This window comes from Diabrotica virgifera, chromosome 4 (assembly GCF_917563875.1).
Source record: "Diabrotica virgifera virgifera chromosome 4, PGI_DIABVI_V3a".
In the NCBI taxonomy this organism is placed as follows: Eukaryota; Metazoa; Arthropoda; class Insecta; order Coleoptera; family Chrysomelidae; genus Diabrotica; species Diabrotica virgifera.
Window position 1 is genome coordinate 30,035,920 of NC_065446.1, and position 23,078 is coordinate 30,058,997.

General features: G+C 33.0%; 1 protein-coding gene across 1 annotated transcript in view; it reads right to left on the reverse strand.

Moving 5' to 3' along the window:
- Window positions 1-5,437: 5,437 nt before the first annotated feature.
- LOC114349372 (coatomer subunit delta) overlaps window positions 5,438-23,078 on the reverse strand; it is a 40,600-nt gene continuing 22,959 nt past the window's right edge. Inside the window, exons 8-10 of the mRNA XM_028299723.2 lie at window positions 21,419-21,633; window positions 9,580-9,784; window positions 5,438-5,662 (exon numbers count right to left, since the gene is read on the reverse strand). Of these exons, the coding sequence (XP_028155524.1) occupies window positions 5,573-5,662; window positions 9,580-9,784; window positions 21,419-21,633 (510 nt within the window). The 3' untranslated portion in view covers window positions 5,438-5,572. The remainder of the gene's footprint in view (window positions 5,663-9,579; window positions 9,785-21,418; window positions 21,634-23,078) is intronic.

Genomic DNA, 23,078 nt, shown 5'->3' on the forward strand with positions numbered 1-23,078 from the left:
TGTACTTTAAGTACAGTTAGTTACATTGCTACCTTGTAATGTCATATTTAAATTGTTCAAGAAGTCAAAAATATCACAAAGGTAGGCTACCTTGATTAACCAATTGACATCATGAAAACTGTCTTTAAATTGAAATATTGCATCCCTAGCCGTTGGTGGATGTGCTTCTAAGAATATTGAAATTTCTTTCTTCAATTCAATAGGTATTTCTAAAACATTCCCTTTTGATAGCCAACGCACTTCGTAGTGCAAAATAAGATCTTCATATTCACTTCCCATTTCTCTGCACAAAGCAGAGAATACTTTGTGAGTTCAGTGGGCGAGATTTTATGAAGTTTAAAAAATTTACACTCTCCTTTATAGATTCGGTTAAAATAAGTGGCATTTTTTTGACAGCTAATACCTCTCTGTGGATGCTAAATGCACCCAAATACATTCTGGTGCTAAGGCTTTGATCCCCGGAAAAAGTACCGTACGAGTGCCTGCCATTGTCCGTGATCCATCGCTACCCAAGTCCCACACATTTATTCTATTCAATTCCATTATCACTAATGTACTAGCAATTACATTAAATATTTCTTCAGCTGCTGTTCTTGTTGACAAAGATTTACAAAATAAAAATTCTTCGCGAATAGTATTTTCAAAATCGTGTCTTACAAAACATATTAGATTAGCATTATCTGATATGTCTGTACTTTCATCAAGTTGAAATAAAAAATAGTTATAGTCCTTTAATTGACATATAATAATTTCTTCAATATTATCTGCCATCTCCACAATCCTACGCTTCAATGTGTTATTTGATAGAGTCGCGAATTCACTTCTTGCTTTTCATCACATATTATCCGAGATGCTACTATTTTTATTACTAGAACTATTAATTTCTTGGCAATTGTACAAGGTTTACAGATTGAGCGTTCTGAGAAAATTCAAAAACATATTCTTTATGGTAGCTATTAATTCTATATTCTTTTTATTTATAAAAAAAACCTATTCGTCAAAGCCAGGCGACCCGGCATTTTGCTTTCGTGGCCCGGTACCGGGTCGCGACCCACCATTTGGGAAACGCTGATGTATACCAATTTTCGTTTTTCTAAATAGAAGCGTTCTGGAGGTATTTAAGAAAAACTAATTACATGACGCCATCTTCAAAGAGCTCTAGCTCCCTTAGGAATCATTTTCGGACTAGGTGAATTGGGTTAAATTATCTTAAAATTATCTGAGGAATCTCCTGTCTTCGTTTGTCGGTAGAGTTTCTGGACACCCTGTATATGTAGACTGATCTTTCTAGTTTTTGTCCTAAGTCGATTGTACTAAGTTTTTGCTACCACATGGCGAGAAAAACCAAAATTCATAAAAAAAGTGACATTCCTTGTTTTTCCCTTGTACTTTTCATAACGCTTCGCTTCAAATGGATCATAACGCCTTGTACTTCGCTTAAAATGGATAGGACATAATATACAGATGCGCCCACATTCAGATGTTTTAAGAATAACTAACGACACCACTACGGTCCTTTCCGGTCCAGGTGTAGAGGAAGGCCTAGAAGAAGATGGCTGGATGATTTAGAAGAAGATATAAAAACAATGAATGTTAAAGACTGTCCAGTGCAAGAACAGGAAGAAATGGAAAAAAGTCACGATAGCAGCTGTACGAGCTATACTACAAAGTAGTAATCCACCTCACCCAAGATTAGGATTTTGAACGCACTGATCGCTATGGATTGTAATGCTTAATAGTAGGGGAGGAAATTGGGTATGCTAAATTTGCAGTCACTCGAGCGTTATGGGGACCTATTGGGTTCTGAAGATTAGATCCTAAAACCAAAAAAAATATGTTAAGTTTTCCATTTTAGTGGGGACTTTCCATTTTTTAATTTAATTTTCCATTTCCAAAAATCGTTTTTTCCGATTATAGCGCCATCTATCCATAATTCGAAAACAATGTCTCGAATAAAAAATACTTATTTTTACGTAGGGAATCCAAATTTGCAATAAAAAATAGGGGCCCCTATTTAATATTTTATAGTAACCCCCCACCCCACCGCCGTGGGTGGTCGTGTTTGGTGTCATTTAATAGATTTTCAAAAAAATCGAATAGTGTATTTTGCAGTTTTTCGATCTGATGTTTATTTCGCGAAATATCGCGGGGTTCCTATTTAAAATATAAAATTTACCCTCTACCCCTCTCCTTGGGGGGCGTGTTTGGTATCATTCGGTAGATTTTAAAAAAATATTGAACACGTGTTTTTTAGTTTTTCGATCTCACGGATATTTCTCAAAATATTCGCTTTTTTCTTGTGAAACTTTGACTCGCTCATTTCCTTACGCCCCGCTAAAACCGTCAGATTTTTTAAATATACATACACTGTTCTGCATGTACCTACTTAACTTACCTTATAGACCGGGCAGTATCGTCTCCCCCGCTAGCGCAATTATTCCGATTCAATTTTTTTGCACAAACTTACTCAAAAAGAGGTCCTTATAACATATCCACAGGGTGCCGGGCGGTGCCGTGGTCGAAAAATTTTTTAAACAATTTTTTTTAAACAAATTCACAAAAATAATTTTTTTATTTCCAAAAATTTTTTTTAGATAATTTGGGTCATTCTAAGCAAAAAAGGACTCTTGTCATTTTTCTCTAAAATTAACTGTTATCGAGTTATATGCGATTAAAAATTTGAAACATGCGAAAATGGCCATTTTCAAGGCTTCATAACTCGATCAAAAATGATTATTCTGAAATTCAAAAAGTGACAAAATCAAGATTCAAATACCTTCTTCAGCGTTCTGAAGAGACTTTTGTCATTAGTTTATTACAAAGCTGTTATTTTTAGTTATTAACAATTAGCGCTATAGTCCAACTGTATCGTCGCCCCCGTTAACGGAACTATTTCGATTAGATTTTTTTGCACAAACTTACTCAAAAAGAGGTCCCTATAACATATCCACAGAGTGCCGGGCGGTGCCGTGGTCGAAAAATTTTTTAAACAAATTCACAAAAATAATTTTTTCATTTCCAACAATTTTTTTTAGATAACTTGGGTCATTCTGAGCAAAAAAGGTCTCTTGTAATTTTTCTCTAAAATTGATTGTTGTCGAGTTATATGCGATTAAAAATTTGAAAAATGCGAAAATGGCCATTTCAAGGCTTCATAACTCGATTAAAAATGATTATTATGAAATTCAAAAAGTGACAAAATCAAGATTCAAATATCTTCTTCAGCGTCCTGAAGAGGTTTTTATCATTATTTTATTACAAAGCTGTTATTTTTAGTTATTAACAATTAGCGGTATAGTCCAACTGTATCGTCGCCCCCGTTACTATACCGCTAATTGTTAATAACTAAAAATAACAGCTTTGTAATAAAATAATGATAAAAACCTCTTCAGGACGCTGAAGAAGATATTTGAATCTTGATTTTGTCACTTTTTGAATTTCATAATAATAATTTTTAATCGATTTTGAAGCCTTGAAAATGGCCATTTTTGCATGTTTCAAATTTTAATCACGTATAACTCGACAACAGTCAAGTTTAGAGAAAAATGACCACAGACCTTTTTTACTCACAATGACCCAAATTATCTAAAAAAAATTGTTGGAAATGAAAAAATTATTTTTGTGAATTTGTTTAAAAAAAAATTGTTTAAAACATTTTTCGACCACGGCACCCTGTGGATATGTTATAAAGACCTCTTTTTGAGTAAGTTTGTGTAAAAAAATCTAATCGAAATAGTTCCGCTAACGGGGGCGACGATACAGTTGGACTATACCGCTAATTGTTAATAACTAAAAATAACAGCTTTGTAATAAAATAATGACAAAAATCTCTTCAGGACGCTGAAGAAGGTATTTGAATCTTGATCCTGTCACTTTTTTAATTTCATAATAACAATTTTTAATCGAGTTATGAAGCCTTGAAAATGGCCATTTTCGCATTTTTCAAATTTTAATCGCATATAACTCGACAACAGTCAATCAAGTTAAGAGAAAAATGACCAAAGACCTTTTTTACTCACAATGATCCAAATTATCTAAAAAAAAATTGTGTGAAATAAAAAAATTATTTTTGTGAATTTGTTTAAAAAAAATTGTTTAAAAAATTTTTCGACCACGGCACCCTGTGGATATGTTATAAAGACCTCTTTTTCAGTAAGTTTGTGCAAAAAAATCGAATCGAAATAGTTCCGCTAACGGGGGCGACGATACAGTTGGACTATACCGCTAATTGTTAATAACTAAAAATAACAGCTTTGTAATAAAATAGTGACAAAAATCTCTTCAGGACGTTGAAGAAGGTATTTGAATCTTGATTTTGTCACTTTTTGAATTTCATAATAATCATTTTTAATCGAGTTATGAAGCCTTGAAAATGGCCATTTTCGCATTTTTCAAATTTTTAATCGCGTATAACTCGACAACAGTCAATTTTAGAGAAAAATGACAGGAGACCTTTTTTGCTCAGAATGACCCAAAGTATCTAAAAAAAATTGCTGGAAATAAAAAAATTATTTTTGTGAATTTGTTTAAAAAAAAATTGTTTAAAAAATTTTTCGACCACGGCACCGCCCGGCACCCTGTGGATATGTTATAAGGACCTCGTTTTGAGTAAGTCTCTGTAAAAAAATGGAATCGGAATAATTGCGCTAGCGGGGGCGACGATACTGCCCGGTCTATTATCTTAATCTGATGATTTTGAATTTTTCTAAGGATAGATTTTTTTTTCGGACCCCCCTGTATTTTAGGATCCAATATATTATGGTAGGGGTACATTTACAGGTTACAAGGTTTCTCCCCATGGCATAATCTGACGCGCTCGATTAACTCCAAAAATCCCCGCTGGGGCTACCCTACCATAATAAATGAAGTAGTAGGATAAATTATGGTTCAGAACTGGAACGAGGAAGGCGTATTTTTTATTATTATGTAAATGGAAAGTTGCTTAGATGTTTGTTAACCTTACCGGTTTTCCGATTTGTTAATGGTGATGATATTTATCCAAATTGTATCAGGATTCTCTTTCATGCTTCAACTCTATTTTTCTCCTGAATGTGTCTTCTGTCTTACCTTTTAACATCCGCAATTTGATTTTCTGTGGTCATCTCAGTATTAGAGATCTGTAGAAGAAGTACATCCTCATCAGCACCCCAACAAAAGTATGAAAGAGTTTTAGCCGTTGGTAGAATTTATGTGATGTTTACAGTTTAGTCGAGAATCAAAAATCCTTCCCACTATTGCTACTTCTAAAACTTAGTTCTCCTTCATATCCATAATTTGGCCGACCTCGAATTACGTGCATTAAAATCCCCTATTATGATCTCCCCTTTTGAAATATTTGTAAGTATTTTTCCCACTAAGTCTACAGTTTTCAACATAATATTTCGTCACTTCACTTTCTGATGCGAAACCAACACGAATAGGAAAACAAGTTAATAAATTACTTTCTTACTTATTTTATTAATATAGATAAAATAAAGACAAGTTACTTAACTTTTGTACAAAAAGCAATGTTGCATATAAGATATAATATTAGTTATATAATTTTTACAAGTGATTCTTTACTTCTGCCCCATTATACTACTTCATATTTATCTGGATATAGTGCGGTCTCCACTGAATATTTTATAGGAGAATCATCATCAACTAGGACAACTTCGGTAATCTGAAACATATATATTGGTTTAATTATTACATTTAGGATTAAAAAAAAACAAGAATACCAAACCGGACAATTAAAACGTATATTATTGTAACGATGACGTATCTACAGGGTGTCCCGGGAAATAGTGCGTTCCTTAAAGGTATCGGTAGAAGGCACCATGTAGAACAAAAAACTCAAAACACATTTTTTTTCTAAATGCAACCGTTTGACCAAAAAATTAAAATACATTTTGGTATGCAAATTTAAATCTGACAACTATGTGTGGTACGCAAATTTAAGCATAGACAGTCCCATGTAAATAGATAGAAGACAGATAGTTTTAAAGAATCCTGTTTAGTGTCAATGCCGAAAATGTTTTCGAATCGTAAGTGTATTACCTATTATGTTATTACGTTGATTATTTATGGCAGATCACTAAATGGAGAGTCATACTATAATTAATTTCTTTCAAAATGTTTTGCCGGTATTTCTCGTCGTATGAATGGTGTTTGTGAAAGTGGGTTACTTTGAACATCTATTCGGTATAATAATTATTTTCAAGTAAGCACAACTTAATTATTTCAGTTCACAAGTAAACAAATTACTGAGACATTATCTGGTGTATTTAAGCTCCACTGTAAACTATATAATTCAGTTAAAGTCCTCAGCAATACTCAGCATTCAACACATTTAAACCTTACTAAATACAGTTCAGTATAATACTAGTTCAGTTAAAAGATGTGTAATTCGTTTAAAATTATGCAATAGGTATTTCAATACATTTCAAAAGAAAATAATTTTAGTAAACAAATAGTAAATACATAAGTATTACCCACTATTAGGTTGGATTATTTTAAATACTGTAAATCACAATCACACACGATTTCTTATTATCTGTTTGTTGGAGAAATAAATTCCCAACACTAATATTTAGCAAAACTATACTTTATTCAAATATTTTGTTTAGTGGTTTGCGCCTTGTGTACACGTTGCAAAGTTTTTTCTATGTTTTTATGTTCTGTGATTCGAAGTTTACACAAAGGCGCAATATTCAAAACAAAAAAAGTTCGTTACTAAGGTTTTGTTATCTATAATAAAAAATATAAAAAACGGGAAAGTAGGGCTTGTGTCCGATCCCACAAAAATTATTACGTTAATACCAAAAGTTTGTATTATTGTAATAAAGTTAAGTTGTGAAAAATGCCTTTAGTTATTCCTAGCTTCCGAAATTCAAAACTAGAGAAAAATTATTCCTTAAAGTTGAAAAACCCAACACTGTTATTATTCCGTAGTGCGTACGATGTTGCCAGTTTATTAAAATTTCCAAACATTAAAATACAGGTATATGGAAAACAATGTTAACTTTTTTTTGGAAACGGTTAACTTTAGAAAAAAATGGTATAGGACTTTTTTGTTCCAAATTGTGTATTCTCTCCATACCTTAAAGGAACGCACTATTTTCGGGGACACCCTGTATAGGGTGACCGGAAAATCACTTTACACTTATAATAATAATGTTTCAACGCCGCGCCAATGTTCATTGGCGTTCCGACGCATGCGCATCGTCAAGGGCACCTGTCTACTCACGGAGACAGACAACAATAGTTGCGATTGAAACATGATGGCGGTCACAAGTGAGTCTACAATTGAAGCGTGTCAATTACTGTTTCAACGCTTTCTGAGAGCATGTGCATGTGACAAACACAATGTCCTGTTCACCAATGAGTGTGAAATTTCTCGAAATGAAAATGTTTGTTTCTGAGCAAAGGAAAACGCTCATTTCTTTGAGGAAGTGAAAAAAACCCGCCTCATGTTATATGGGCTGGAATTACTTCAACTTGTCTACTTGGACCATATTTTTTTGAAGACTCCATAACTTAACACACTTATCTGCAAATAATCAAAGAGTGGTTAATACTTTAATTGACAGTTCAAGGCACTGCTGACACTGTTTATTTTCAACGAGATGGCACCTCATCCCATTTTACTCTCGTTGTTCGCAAAGGCACGAATAAAATCTTCCCGAACCGATGGATTGGGCGAGGTTCTCCAATTCCGTGGCCTCCAAGAAGTCCAGATTTGACAACGCCGGACAATGCACTATTATAGGATTTTATTAAAGAGGAGGTTAGAAAATGCAAACATGTTTCGAATGAGGACTTGCGAAACGGAGTTCGCCAAGCTTTTACGTCAGTAACTCCGAACATGCCGAGACAGATGGGCATACGAACATGGTGTCTTACCAAGTTGTGTTGCCGACAATAAAGGTAAGCACACTCGATGTTTTAGATAAATAAATAATTAATAAATAACTTACAAACAAAATTGTATTATTTTTTCCCTCTGTAGTACAGCAAAATCAATTCATTAGTGTAAAGGGACTTTCCGGCCACCCTATAATTCGAGTCTTCAACGCGACACCGATGCGCGGTTCATCTATTTCTCACTACGACATCGGACACGAAGAGGCCCGTCGGTATAATAATAGTATTCGCGCTGTATAACCCGAACGTATTCAGAGTAAGTTCGGGATTAGTTTTCAAGGCGCAGGCGTTAACGTAAATTTATCCTTGACATGTTCAGGATTTTTCGCTCCATGAACAATTTTCGGATTCGTAATGTAATGACGGGTTGCATACATTAAGGTTAGAGAAGGAAGCCTTTTCTTGTTCCTTTCTTATTTCGAAATTAATGTCAACAAAAAATGCAAATGCAACAAATTTGTATTTCAACAAAGAAAAAGAGAATAACAGCAACAGGCAAAGGATTAACTTTCTATTCAATGCCTTTCTTAGAAGTTAGAAATTTGATTAGCGTCTTTATTATTTCGATAATATAATTTGGTATTTCCACGCCGAAATCCGGCTTAAATTTTTGTAGAGAGTATTTTTGATTGTTGAGTTACTTGGAAATTGCAGCTTGTTATTTAGATATAAAAATTACCTTTAACTTCCTGGGGGTTGAACATTATCTGAAGGAAGGAATAATTTAGTAAAGCAATCATTTCCAATTTTGATATATTGAATTTGATAGGTTGTGGCATTGTGTTGTGGTTTATTACACCAAAAAATAATGAAATATAACAAGACACAAGAAATAGTTTCAGAATAAGTTTGATGTGTTGTTTATGATTCATTATTCAATAAGAGACTAATTTAACTCATAAATTAAACTGAAAACTAAACCACAAGAATATGTAGGTACTTTTAAGCTCATCTAGATAGAAGAAATTTAGTAAAAACAGAATACAATTTATTGTAATACTACCGTAATAGATAATTATCGAATATCGAATGAAAAGTAATAAGATAATAATACTAGAAAAGGTACCTACTTATTTATACACATACTAAATGGAAAATATTGACAAAAACAACTAAAAAAGCTTTAATGTAAAAAATATTAAAATTTGTTTGAAGAATATTGAAATGATACAGCACTTTACATACATAATGTAAAAACTTTAAAAACCAGAAACTACATCTACAAGTTGTTTAACAAAACAATATTTTAGGTTAAGAATTGGACGGATTAAGAACAGAATAATGGTCAGAATGTCAAGAAAATCTTCCCAAATATTTTGTGCGCCTGTGCGAACTTAAAATCCGAAACAAAATCCTCGAACGTCGAGAGGGTATCCCGGACACGTTCAGGATCTTTTTTCTGTACTGCGCGAACACCGAATTAAAAATCCGAAGGGTGTTCAGAGGGAAAAATTCAACCTCCGCGAACGCTCGATTTTGTAATGCGCAGGCGTTCTCCCTCTGGGTACGTTCGGGTTGTCCAGCGCGAACAAAGCTAATGGTATAAAATAGCGAAAAACTCAACCGGGCCACCGCAACTTATCCCATACATACATACTTGCAATTATGATAACACTAACGCCCAGTGATCTATTTATAGGACGGGTCAAAATTCATCATTGGTGTTAGATTTACCTTAATACTCGCATAGGATGACTTCGAATTGAATCCAACGGAAAGCGGGAAGAAATCAGCGGGTATGGCCCTAGGAGCGTTAAATTCTAAAGAACCAGTTTTATTACTGGCATCAATCAGAGGCAAATTCCATACCAGTTGATTACGCTTGGCTTCGTGTGTGTACATACCATCACATTCACCAACTATTGGTGAACATCCAATTCTGAAAATAGAATAAACAAAATATTATTTTATTTATTATATGAATATAATCGGTGTTGGTATTTAAATTGAATAGCTTATTTTGATTCAGAAAGATTTTGCTATTTTGTTTCATAGTCTTGTCATTTTATCCCGGAGGCATCACTAAAATTTTGTTTTTTGAATTACCCGAAAATTTCTTTTCTTGTAAGAGCGGTACCATTTTTTGAAAATAAAAACGAATTTATTGATCATTTATGGGATGAATTATTAAAAAAAAGCTATTCGCCATCATCTTAGGCCTACAGAAAATTTGTAAATTTTCTGTAGGCCTAGGAAAATACAGTTATGGCCCCGGTAGAGGAATATTGTTTATTTAGGGCTGATAGAAACTGTAATGGTAAAGGAGTTTTCATTTATGTTAGAAATACAATACGTAGCGAAATAATTATTAGCGAGCAAGAATACATTTGGGAACAGCTTTGGATTAAAGTAACTATTAGTAAAAAAACTTATGCCATAGGAATTATTTATAAACCACATGAAAAAAATACAAACATTTTTTTAGATGAATTTGAAGACAGTCTTGTATATATTTATACAACTGTAGATGAGATGATATGTATGGGGGATTTTAACTTGGATTTGTTGGACTTTGAAAATACAAATGTAAAAAAATTTAATTGTATTCTAGAAGCACTTAATTTATGCCAGATAATTGATAAACCTACTAGAGTTACAGCCACCTCGGCAACTCTTTTATTGTTCAATCTATCAATTATGTTATAGTACCGAACAGTACTGATTATGATGGGGGTGTTATGCAAAATATTATTTCAGATCATTCAATGGTATTCTGTAATTTAAAAATTGATAATAACATAAAAACTCCAAAATTTATTACTTATAGAAGTTTTAAAAATTTTGATGAAGTAAGCTTTGAAAATGATCTATTTAACACATCATTTTTTAGAATTTTCGATCAGACCACAGTTGATGAAAAAATTTCGTATTTTGTAAATTGTCTGAATAGTCTTTTTGACAGACATGCCCCTATCGTTACATCAAGAGTTACTAAGCCTAAAGCACCTTGGTTAACTTTTCCTATAAAGATGATGATGGCAGAAAGAGATAAAGCACTAAGTAAGTATAAGCGAACTAGATCTGAGGTTTATTTCCAAACTTATAAAAATTTACATAACTTTACGTTTCAGTCTATTAAGAGGAAAAAGAAAGCATATTTCGTGCAACAATTTAATAATAACACTCCTAGAGAAATGTGGCGTACTCTAAAATATAATAAATTTATACCTGACAAAAGAATTGAGATATCAAATAATTTAAATAATCCAGATGAGATAAACAAATTTTTTATTGAATCAATTCCACAATCTGAACCATCAGAAGATGTTAAATTTTTTTATAAAACTAATAAAATTATAGATTCTACTTTTAACTTTCATGAAATTAATGACTTGTTTGTTTACAAAGCAATTTGTGACATAAAAAATAATTCTGTGGGATGTGATGGTTTAAATGTTAATTTGATTAAACTGTGTTGTCCACATATAATTTCATATATTACTCATATTGTTAATTTTTGCATAACTAACTGTGTCGTTCCAACTTCCTGGAAAAAAGCAATTATTAAGGTTTTGCCTAAAAACCAAATCCTGTTGAATTTAAAGATTTGCAACCAATAAGTATTTTGCCTACCCTGTCGAAAGTTTTAGAAAGAGCTTTGGAAACACAAATTGAAGATTATTTACACGTTAATTCATTACTTCCTTCTATTCAGTCAGGTTTCCGTAAAGGATATAGTTGTACTACTGCTTTACTTCATATTACTGATGATATTTTAAAAGGAGTAGATCAAGGTGAGTGCACAGTGTTAGTGTTATTAGATTTCAGTCGTGCATTCGATACCATACATTACGATCTTATGATTAGCATGTTAAAATATATAGGATTTTCTAATAATGCCAGTACTTTACTTGAACAGTATCTCAAATTTAGAGAGCAGCAAGTTTATATCAATGGTGTAAATTCAAACCTTCTATTACTTAAATCAGGTGTTCCACAAGGTTCCATCCTTGGACCTTTATTGTTCTCTATATATACTTCGCAACTTTTAACCAAAATTCGGAATTGCAACGTGCACTTATATGCTGATGATACCCAATTGTATTTAAATTTTAAGCCAGATGATGTGGAAAATGCCTGCAAAATTATTAATGACAATCTAAAAGCATTTATTGATTATGCAACTAAGCACTGCCTGATTATTAATCCAACGAAATCAAAAGTAATGTTATTTGGTAATAAGCATCATCAGCAATATTTGATAAATTCAATTAACATTTATATAAACAATGAAAAACTTGAAGTTGTAAATGCTGCAAAAAACTTAGGTGTTACTCTTGACTCCGAACTAAGGTTTCAGAAACATGTAAATATACTGATACAACGCGCTTACTGTAATATTAAAATGATTTATGGAAATTGCCATTTATTTTCAATTCATATGAAAAAACAACTTTGTGAAACACTTGTATTATCATTATTTAATTACGCGGATGTATTGTATGGACCAAATTTAACTCTAGTATATAAAAATAAGATCCAAAAAGTTCAAAATTCGTGTCTTCGTTTAATTTTTGGTATAAGAAGGCGACAAAGAGTATCGCATAAATTAAAAGAAACTAAATGGTTAAATATGGAGAATAGAAGAAAACATCATTTTCTCACTCTTTGTCATAAAGTAATTGTAAATAAAAAACCATCTTACCTACATCGAAAAATAAAATATCGCTCTGATGTTCACAATATAAATATAAGAAATAGGGGATTGTTGACTATTCCTCCTTTTTCAAGTGAGCTTTATCGACGCTCTTATAGTTATCAAATCAGCAGTTTATATAATAAGATTCCATCTACATTAAAAACATGTAACATACCAAAATTTAAATTCTTGCTTAAACGCCGTCTCCTAAACATTCAAAATTAAGGTGCCGTGATTTTTTTCTCTTTCTCATAGTAATAAAAAAGTAAGTGGGTCCGTCTTCCTTGTGAGGTGCATTTTTTACTATCTTACTGTTCAATATTATATTCTTTACTACTGTTTTGTTAGAACCATAAGACTACTATTACACTGGGGTTAAGTGGAAGAATATTTTTGTTGTGTCTTAGAACACAGCAAAAATAAACTTCGCCCTCTACTTTAGAGAATGTACATTTTTGTTATACTTATTATTTTTTGGAAATAAAAGTCGGTTTATTATTATTATTATATCAGGCTATTCTCCAGGCAAGGATAACACATCTTTATTCGATGCCAAACAGATTGCGAGCAGTCGTTGCTGCAAGAGGTGGACATACCTGCTATTGAATTGTTTTGTTTTGCTGTTAATTTTGTTTTGTTTTGTTAATTTTAGTGCGTTTGATATCTTTAATTAAATAAACCTTCAAAGCAGTGTTTTTATTTACAGCTCTTCAAAGAAAAGAGATATTTGGATAATTCAAAAAACAAAACCTTAGTGATACCTCTAGGATAATACAAAAGGAGTATGAAACAAAATCAGCCCTCCAATTTTTCCACAGAATTTTTTAAATTTAAGAGAAAATACCACGTTTCCATTCACCCCCGTATAATGCCATCTAAGTAAAAGTTTTTTGTTGCCGGAATAATAACAAACGACATTAATACATGTACCTACAAACTGGTGCAAGAATCTTGAAAATCGGAATACAAATAATCAAGTTATAGATTGTCAAACTTAATCAAAAATTTTAGGTGGCGGAATTTTGTGCCGGTGAGTGTATAAGTTAGGCACGACTGTCAATACTATTGCTATTTAATATATCTACAAGCTATATGTTTAATATTATCAAAAGCATTTTCAACGTCTATAAAAATTCATGTCCATGCATCTCTGAGCCAGCACAGTTACTTAGAAAAAATTAGCTCTTGTAGCCATACCATATCTAAACCTAAATTTTGTAATACTAATTTCATATTCAAGAGGTTTAACAATTCGGCTGTGCATTATTTTTAACAATGTTTTAAGTGTGTGACCCATTAGAGCTATTATTCTGCGATCTGAGCTCTGTTGCATTTCTATTTTGGGGAATTGTTACAAAGGTCGACTGCAGCCATTGTGAATATTTTTATGTTCGAAATATGTATGTTATTTCTATCGCCAGTTTGTTACTCGCGGCAAGTCATCTAATAACATATGTTTTCATCGTTTCCATATGCAGGAAGTACTACTTCAACCATCATCATCATCAGTGGTATCACAGCTCATTATGAACCAAATCCTTCTTCAGAACAATCCTCTGTACCATAATTTAACTCAATATTCAGATAACTCTAAAAATCCTTTAAAAAAAGATTAAATACTTAATACGATACTCTTTATCATCATTCTCTTTGCCTTATCCCTATGCGGGGTCGGCTTCCCTAATTGCATTTCTCCATACAATTCTATCTTGGGTCATATCAATATTAATCCCCTTTACCAACATGTCCTGCCTAATCGTCTCCCCCCACGTCTTCTTTGATCTTCCTCTCCTACTCCTTCCAGGAATCTGCACTTCAGCAATTCTTCGTATTAGGTGATTAGCGTCTCGACGTTGAACATGACCAAACCATCTCAACCTATGCTCTCTCATTTTGGCATCAATTGGCGCCACACCTAGACTTCCCCTAATATACTCATTTTTAATTTTATCCTTCTTTGTCACTCCACTCATCCATCTAAGCATTCTCATTTCCGCCACATGCATTCGTTGTTCCTCTTTCTTTTTCACTGCCCAAAATTCAGTTCCGTACATCATAGTCGGTCTTATGGCTGTTTTATAGAATTTTCCCTTCAGCTTCATTGGAATTTTTCTGTCACACAACACACCACTCGCTTCTTTCCACTTCATCCATCCAGCCCTAATTCTACTACATGCATCTCCATCTATTTCTCCATTACTCTGTAATACCAATCCTAGGTACTTAAAACTATTGCTTTTTACAATCAGTTCACCATCCAAAGATACCATTTTATTTGTAGTAATTCAATCTTTAAATGAACATTGCAAATTCTCTGTCGTTGTCCTACTAAGTTTTAAACCTTTTTTCTCCAGAGCTTGTCTCCACTGTTCCAGTTTTTGTTCTAAGTCTCTTTCACTATTTCCTACTAACACGACATCATCAGCATACATTAAGCACCATGGAATGTTACCCTGTAGTTTCGCTGTTATCTGGTCCAAAACTAATGAGAATAAATACGGACTAAGCACCGAGCTTTGGTGCAATCCTACTTTCACATGAAATTTATTAGTCTCTTCTACACCTGTCCTAACACTAGTCGTTACTCCCTCATACATATCCCTCACAATCTTTACATATTCACCAGGGACTCCTTTCTTATTGAGTGCCCACCACAGAATCTCTCGAGGAACTCTATCATATGCTTTCTCAAGATCAATGAATACCATATGAGCGTTTGTTTCTTTCCTCCTGTATTTTTCCATCAACTGCCTTATAATGAAAATTGCATCTGTTGTTGATCTGCCCTGCATAAAGCCAAATTGATTCTCGGATATTTCGGTCTCTTCACGTATCCGTCTATCAATTACTCTTTCCCATATTTTCATGGTGTATCTAAGCAATTTTATAGCCCTGTAGTTTGTACATTGTTGTATATCTCCCTTGTTTTTGTAGACAGGTACTAGTATACTGCTTCTCCATTCGTCTGGCATTTGTCCAACTTCCATAATTCTATTAAATGACCCTGCTAGCCACCTTGTTCCTGTCTCTCCCAATGCTCTCCATACTTCTCCAGGAATATCATCTGGTCCTACCGCTTTTCCTTTCTTTATTTTTTGAAGCGCTTGAGCCACTTCCTCGTTTGTTACTTCTGTGACCATTGCTGCTACTGTCTCCGTTGACTCTACAGGCTGTCTGTCAAATTCTTCATTTAATAAGCTGTCAAAGTACTTGGATACATCTAATCTGATTAAAATCTTCTGCTTTCTTTGCTCTCTGTTTGGCTATTTTATATATCTTCGTTTCGCCTTCCCTGGTATCAAGTTGATCGTATTCGCGGTGTGCAAGTACTTGGAAAGGGAAACGAGAAACGACCGTGCGCGAGTCGCGGAGAAATATTGCAACTATCTTAAATAATTCATATTGTCAATTGAAATTGTCAAATTGACGTATATTTCATACCTTCTGTCATTGACGCAGAAAAATTATATATTGCTCCACAATATTGATATGATATGCAATTATTATATAAAGGTAAATTTAATTAATTGTATTTTGCTTGCAGTACTGCATTTTAATAACTGATTTTATTTACTACATACAATTGTTTACGTTTGCTAAACATAACCTGCATCTTATTTTTTCTTCTTATTATTTTTTTGGACTATGGTCTTGACAATTATCCAGCAACCAGGACTAATATAATTGGCCAATATAATTAAAAGTGCGAATAAAAGTACAGAGCGTAGAAATAGAGGTCGCTTTGCCGAACTTGCACGGTCCCAATAGGTTTGAATACGCTTCTGCTTTGGCTTTGGCTACTGCTACTTTCGTTTCCTTTTTCGCCAGCATATAGTTTTGAAGATCTGTATTGGATCTGGTTTCTTGCCACTTTTTATATAATTTTTCCTTGTACTTCGTTTGACCACCACCAAGTCTCTTTATCCTCAAACTTTTTTCCTGACGTTTTCCCAAGTATTTCAATAGCAGTCTCTCTAATACTACTGGCCATCTTTCTCCAAATTGTATTAGGGCTTCCTTTCATGTTCCAACATATTTTGTCTACTATTCTTTCCCTGAATATTCTTTCTCATCTTTTAGCATCCACCACTTGATTAATACGATATTCTTTATGTTAAATAATAAACAACACCATCGATGTATTAATACCTATGTGGGACACACGCATTCATTCTGGTGGCCCAGAGAATCCCGTTGAATAAGCATAAACATATATGTATCATACTCACAAGGTTGACATCGAATCAAAAGTGAAAATGTAAATAAACACGCATGTATAATAGATAGTTGCACTCAATATAACTCTTCTTCTTCTTTTTGTATAGACATGACTCTGTCTGTGTGTTCAATGTGCCTCTAGTAAGTTGTCGTTCCATCGTTTTCGTGGTCTTCCCACTGATTGTCTTCCTATTGGGGAACCGTCTCTGGCTGTCCCGACTACCCTATTTGTTGTCATTCGGCTTATGTGGTCATTCTATTCTATTCTTCTGTTTCTTACCCAGTTATTAATGTTATCCACCTTGCATCTTCGTCGTATATATCTGTACTTCTAGCTCTGTGCCATAGAGTCTCACCATCGATTTTTCGAAGGGTTTTCATCTCCGCTGTTTCGAGCAATCTTTTTGTCCTCTCTGTGTCGGGTCGTGTTTCTGCCGCGTATGTCATTATTGGTCTGATGACTGTTTTGCAAATTCTGCCTTCCATTTCTTTTCCGATATTTTTATTTCTCCACATTGTGTCATTCAGGCAACCTGCGGCTCTATTTCTGTTTGCTCTATTCACTTGATTTTCCACTTCTGTTTCGAGCCTTCCGTAGCTAGATAGTGTGATGCCTAGGTATTTAAACTCCATCACTTGTTCTATTATCTGACTTTCCAGCTCTAATTTACATCTTATTGGATCTGCTGTTATAACCATGCATTTTGTCTCTTTTGAGGAAATTAACATGTTAAATTTTCTGGCGGTTATGTTAAATTGGTGCAGCATACGTTGTAAATAATCTCCACTTTGAGAGATTAGTATTTCCTGCATAGCATGGCAAGTTGTTTTTCTCCCATTTGGTATCCTTTTTTAGTCTTACTTCTTTTATTATTTCGTCCATAATCAGGTTGAACAATAAATGACTCAAGGAATCCCCCTGTCTTATCCCATTGCCGGCTTCAATTTAATCAGTTAGTTCATCTTCCACTTTTACTTTTATTGTGTTGTTCTGGTAGATGTTTTCGATCGTTTTAATTATTCCTAGAGGTACCTGTCTCGAGTATAATAAATGGATAACGTCCTTTAATGTGACCCTGTCAAATGCTTTCTTATGGTCCACGAAACAAAAATATGCCGGTTTGTTGTATTCCAACGATTTCTCTTGAACTTGCCTCATTATAAATATAGCGTCAGTGCATGACCTTCCCGACCTAAAACCTTGTTGTTCTTCTGCTAATGGTATAATTTCATTCAATTTGTTTGTTATCACTTTGGTTGTTAATTTTAATGTTGTATTTAATAAGTTAATTCCTCTGTAATTCTCAGGGTCAGATTTGTCTCCTTTTTTGAAGAGAGGTATTAGGATGATCTCCATTCTTGTGGTATTCTGTTTTGTTCTATTATTTTTTGTATTAGTTTTAATAGTTGTTTAGTTAGATCTTATCCTCCGTACTTTAGGAGTTCGTTCGATATTCTGTCCTCTCCTGGAGATTTTATATTTTTTAATTTCAATAACGTTTTTAACTCAATATAACGGGATAATTAACTAGTCAGATTACGAGAGAGTTTCAACTAAGTTTGGGTTTGCTTGCCGTTCAGAATAAAACGTAGTCACCGTCGTCATCAGCTGAGTACTATCCACCGTAATTATCTACTAATAAAATAGTGATGAGTACGTAATCTGTATCCAGTTATAACTAACCTCATCCTACGGGAATATCCCAACTAATTTACCATACCTCCATTCACCCCTGTCTCTGGCAACTCTTCTCCATACTCGAAAACAGATTTCAATATTAGTATTATTAGTATCTTATAATACTATTGTGCGCAGCAGAAGTTAAATAAATGTTCAGGATCTTGAATTTAAAATGTATTTTACGAATTTATAAACTAGACAATCTAATGACAATTATTGACGTTATTTACAATATCAAAGCATACTAATTAACAACATGAACTAGTATATAGTAGACACTTAGGATATTGCCTTTTTAACATTCTCCCTCAATACCTAAAGTGTGATAAGCATAAACACAAACATAAAACCATTTCTAATACTAAGCTCACCTATACTTTTAAACTAAGTTTATGACATATAAACTTGTGCTTTTGAGTACCTAAAGCTTTTGTTAAAATATCTGCAACCATTTCGTTAGTAGACATATATGCAAGCTTAATATTACCACTTTGAACATGCTCACGTATAAAGTGATACTTTAAATCAATATGTTTAGTTCTTTTATGAAACATTTGATTTTCTGCTAATTTAATAGCACTTTGGTTATCGTTATAGATAGTCATTGGTTCTGAAGTGCTAAGAAATGTATAAACTTCACTATTTTCAAAAAGTTCAGAAATCAAAGATTTTAAGTACAAAGATTCCTTAGCTGCTTCAGAAATGCCAATATACCCTGCTTCAGTGGAACTTAATGCAGTCATCTTTTGTTTATGACATTCCCAAGAAATGGGAGCACCTGATAAAGTAAAAATATAGCCATAATATGACTTTCTATCAAGAATGTCATTACCCCAATCAGAGTCCACAAAGCCAGTTATTGCATCACCTGACTTTCTATAAATCAGGCCTACATCTTTAGTGGCCTTTAAATACCTCAAGACTCTTTTAGCAGCCAACCAATGCTCTTTGCTGTGTTTAGTATTAAACTGACTTAAATAAGATACTGAAAATCCAATATCAGGTCTTGTACAAACAGCAAGATACATTATAGAACCAATTAACTGCTGAAAAGGTATTTCATGATATTCTCCCTCAAACGAAAGTTTTTGATTTTGTTCAAGGGGTGTACTAACAGTCTTACAATCAGTCATTTGAAAATTTTCAAGCAATTTCACAACATACTGATCTTGACTAAGTTTCAACTCGTTTTGCTTTCTATTTCGCTCAACTTTCATTCCCAAACAATATGAAATTGGCCCTAAGTCCTTCATACGAAAATGTATTTGTAATTTTGATTTTAGAAATTTTACCTCACTCACATCATTGTAAAAAATGAAAAAATCATCAACATATAATGCTATGATAACTAGCATTTTATCAGAAATTTTTACAAAAATACAAGGTTCAATTTTAGATTGTTTGTAACCTAATTTTTGAAGAACTTGTGTTGCCTTTTCATACCAAAGCCTAGAAGATTGTTTTAACCCATATATTGCTTTATTTAATTTGCAAACTTTGTTTTCAAAACCGGGCACTTCAAAACCTTCAGGTTGAGACATATAAATTTCTTGATCAATGTTACCATTTAAGAAAGCTGTTTCTACATCCATGTGATCTGCTTCTAGATTTAGTTCAGCAGTCAATGCAAGTAAAAACCTTAAATTACTGTAACGAATAACAGGTGAAAAAGTCTCGTTATAATCTATGCCATGTTTTTGAGTAAAGCCTTTGGCTACTAAACGAGCTTTATAAGCTAAAATGTCACCATTCTGATCCCTTTTGATTTTAAAAACCCATTTGTTTTTTACAATGTTTTTGTTAGAAGGCTTATCTACTAGTTCCCAAGTGTTGTTAATTTTGAACGCATTCATCTCTTTTTCGATAGCTTTAATCCATTCAAAACTTCTCGAACCTGATAACGCTTCTGAAACAGTTGTGGGTTCTAAATCATCAATAGGAAGACAAGGCATTGCATAACTAACTCTCTCATTATCAACTGCAAAATCATTAGTATTATTAGTATCTTATAATACTATTGTGCGCAGCAGAAGTTAAATAAATGTTCAGGATCTTGAATTTAAAATGTATTTTACGAATTTATAAACTAGACAATCTAATGACAATTATTGAAGTTATTTACAATATCAAAGCATACTAATTAACAACATGAACTAGTATATAGTAGACACTTAGGATATTGCCTTTTTAACATTCAAATCATCTTCTAAGTTGTCTTAATACCTAAGACTCGGTCTTCCTCTGGCCCGTTGTCCAATCGACCTTCTTCAATCAAAAACTTTTCTGACTATTGCACCTTCCTCTCACCTGATTACATGCACTATCCACCTAAGATGTGCTACCTTAATAAAAGTTACAACCTCAACTTCCTCGAAACTTCTATACAACTCAAAGTTGCAACGCCTGCGCCACAAAGCTTCTCTTTTATTCCTCCATATTCTTCTTAAGTATTTTTCACTCAAAACGTTTAAGCAGTTATTGGTTCTTCTGTGTATGTGACCACGTTTCTGATCCATATGTTACCACTGATCTTATTAGTGTTCCAAACATTTCTAGTTCCAAAGCCTAAGTTGGACAGTACTTTATATGATAAATAAATATAAAATTTTCTTCCCTGAACAACTTTTGGAACAGGCTGTAGGACAATATTCGCCACAAAGGCTATTCTGATTCCACTTCCCTTTGTCTTGATGTCTTGAGAGGGCCGATGCGAAATTGATATTTGACACCAGTCTTAGCTTATGTCAACACCAAAAACGGCAAATAAATGAAAACCTGAGGTATTCCACGAAATTCCATTCTTTAACAGTTAATAGTTACTAAACATTTTAAAAGTAAAGTTTTTTTCATGTCAAACTCAAACATAACACGATCTGTGTGATATGAACAAGTCAACTTCGTAGCAGGCACCAAAAACTCAACTGCCACAGGTATGAATTAAAAAGACACAACGTATTAAATTTAATAATACTTACGGCAAGGGAATAACAATATTGACATCAACTAGTTCCAAATTAGTGTGGGCAAGCTCATATTCTATATTAACATCGCAACTACCATCTCCCGCTTCTGAAGGCCAGCAATTTATTAAGAGTGGAATTAGAGCTTCCTCAGTACTTTGTAATCTCCATTTCAGTACACCAACATCTGTATTTAGAGGAAAAGGTTTAGCCGGTTGTTTCAATCCAATCTAAAAAAAAAATCAATTTATTGCTATTGCTATTGAATTTATTCATATACAGGGTGAGTGAGGAACGCGCCAAACTTTAAGACTGTATAATATACGTAAAAATAATCAAAAATAACTCGTATGTTGTTATTTGATTTTTATTTGTTTCCGAGATACGGGATGTTAAAAATTTTCTTACAAACTGACGATTTATTTATTGCTCTAAAACCGGTTGAGGTTTGCAAATGAAATTTGGTGGGTTTTAAGACATGGTTATTGCGCATGTTTTGACACACAATTAAGAATTTTATATTCACCATTGGCGCACGTACTGGTAAAAGTCTGAAATTTTTTACTGAAAAAAAATAGTACGCCACTGAGATATTTCAAATTAAAAATTAATTTTGAATTATCTGTTCAATTTCTGACAAACAATCTATTTTCATGTTTGTTCATACGACGCGACGCTTCGTTTTCATGCAAAAAAATAAAATATCTTAACGCTTCCAAAGTATTCGAAATAAGTTTCTACACATTCACTCATATAGAAACTTCGTCGAAAACTTTGTAAGCATTAAGATGTTTTATTTTTTGCATGAAAAAGCGTCGCATGAAAAAATAGGAAGATAGATTTTTTGTCACAAATTGAACGAGGAATTAAAGAAATATTTTTAAATTGAAATATTTCAGTGGCGTACCATTTTTTAAAAACTTTAAAAAAGTTGAAATGAATTTTCCCCGAAAAGTGCTCCGTTTTTCGCAAAATACTTACTTTTTGAGTTATCTCCGAAAAACCGTCCAAAAACATTTTTTTTTTGGTTAAAAATGAACACATTCACTCGCAAATAACTCGAAAAGTATTGACTTAGTAAAAAAAACTCTATAGAACAAAAGTTACTTAGAATTAGTCATTTTATCAAATTCCGGACTTATTTTGAACTTATATTTTTTCACCCCCGAGAAAAAATTTTTCACTCCGTATTTTCCAATTTTTGTAAAATGGAGGGGATGTATAATTGTAAACTTTTTCTTATACAGTATGTCCCTGTAAGTTGTATCCATATGGGAAACTTTTTTATTATTAATTTTACCAAAAAAAGTTATTCTTCATAAAAAGCTCTGCATGGTGCAAAACCTATGATTTAACCATCAAATACAAAATTTTTTGAATATTATACGAGGTATGTCGAAAAGTTTGAATTTCACTTAAGAGTAAGGTAGCTTTATTTTTCACAATATTGAAAATTGCTATTATGAAAAGTTGTTTGGAATTAAAAACTATATTCTAGTATGCAATCACATCCTTCTAATTGAAAAAAATTGTTTTTGAAAAATTATGGATAACCAACATTATTTTCAGTTATTTCAATTCAGATAACTCTTTTATTATCAATTTTACGAAAAAAAGTGATTCTTAATAAAAAGTTCTGCATGGTCTAAAACCTAAAATACAACAATCTTATGTC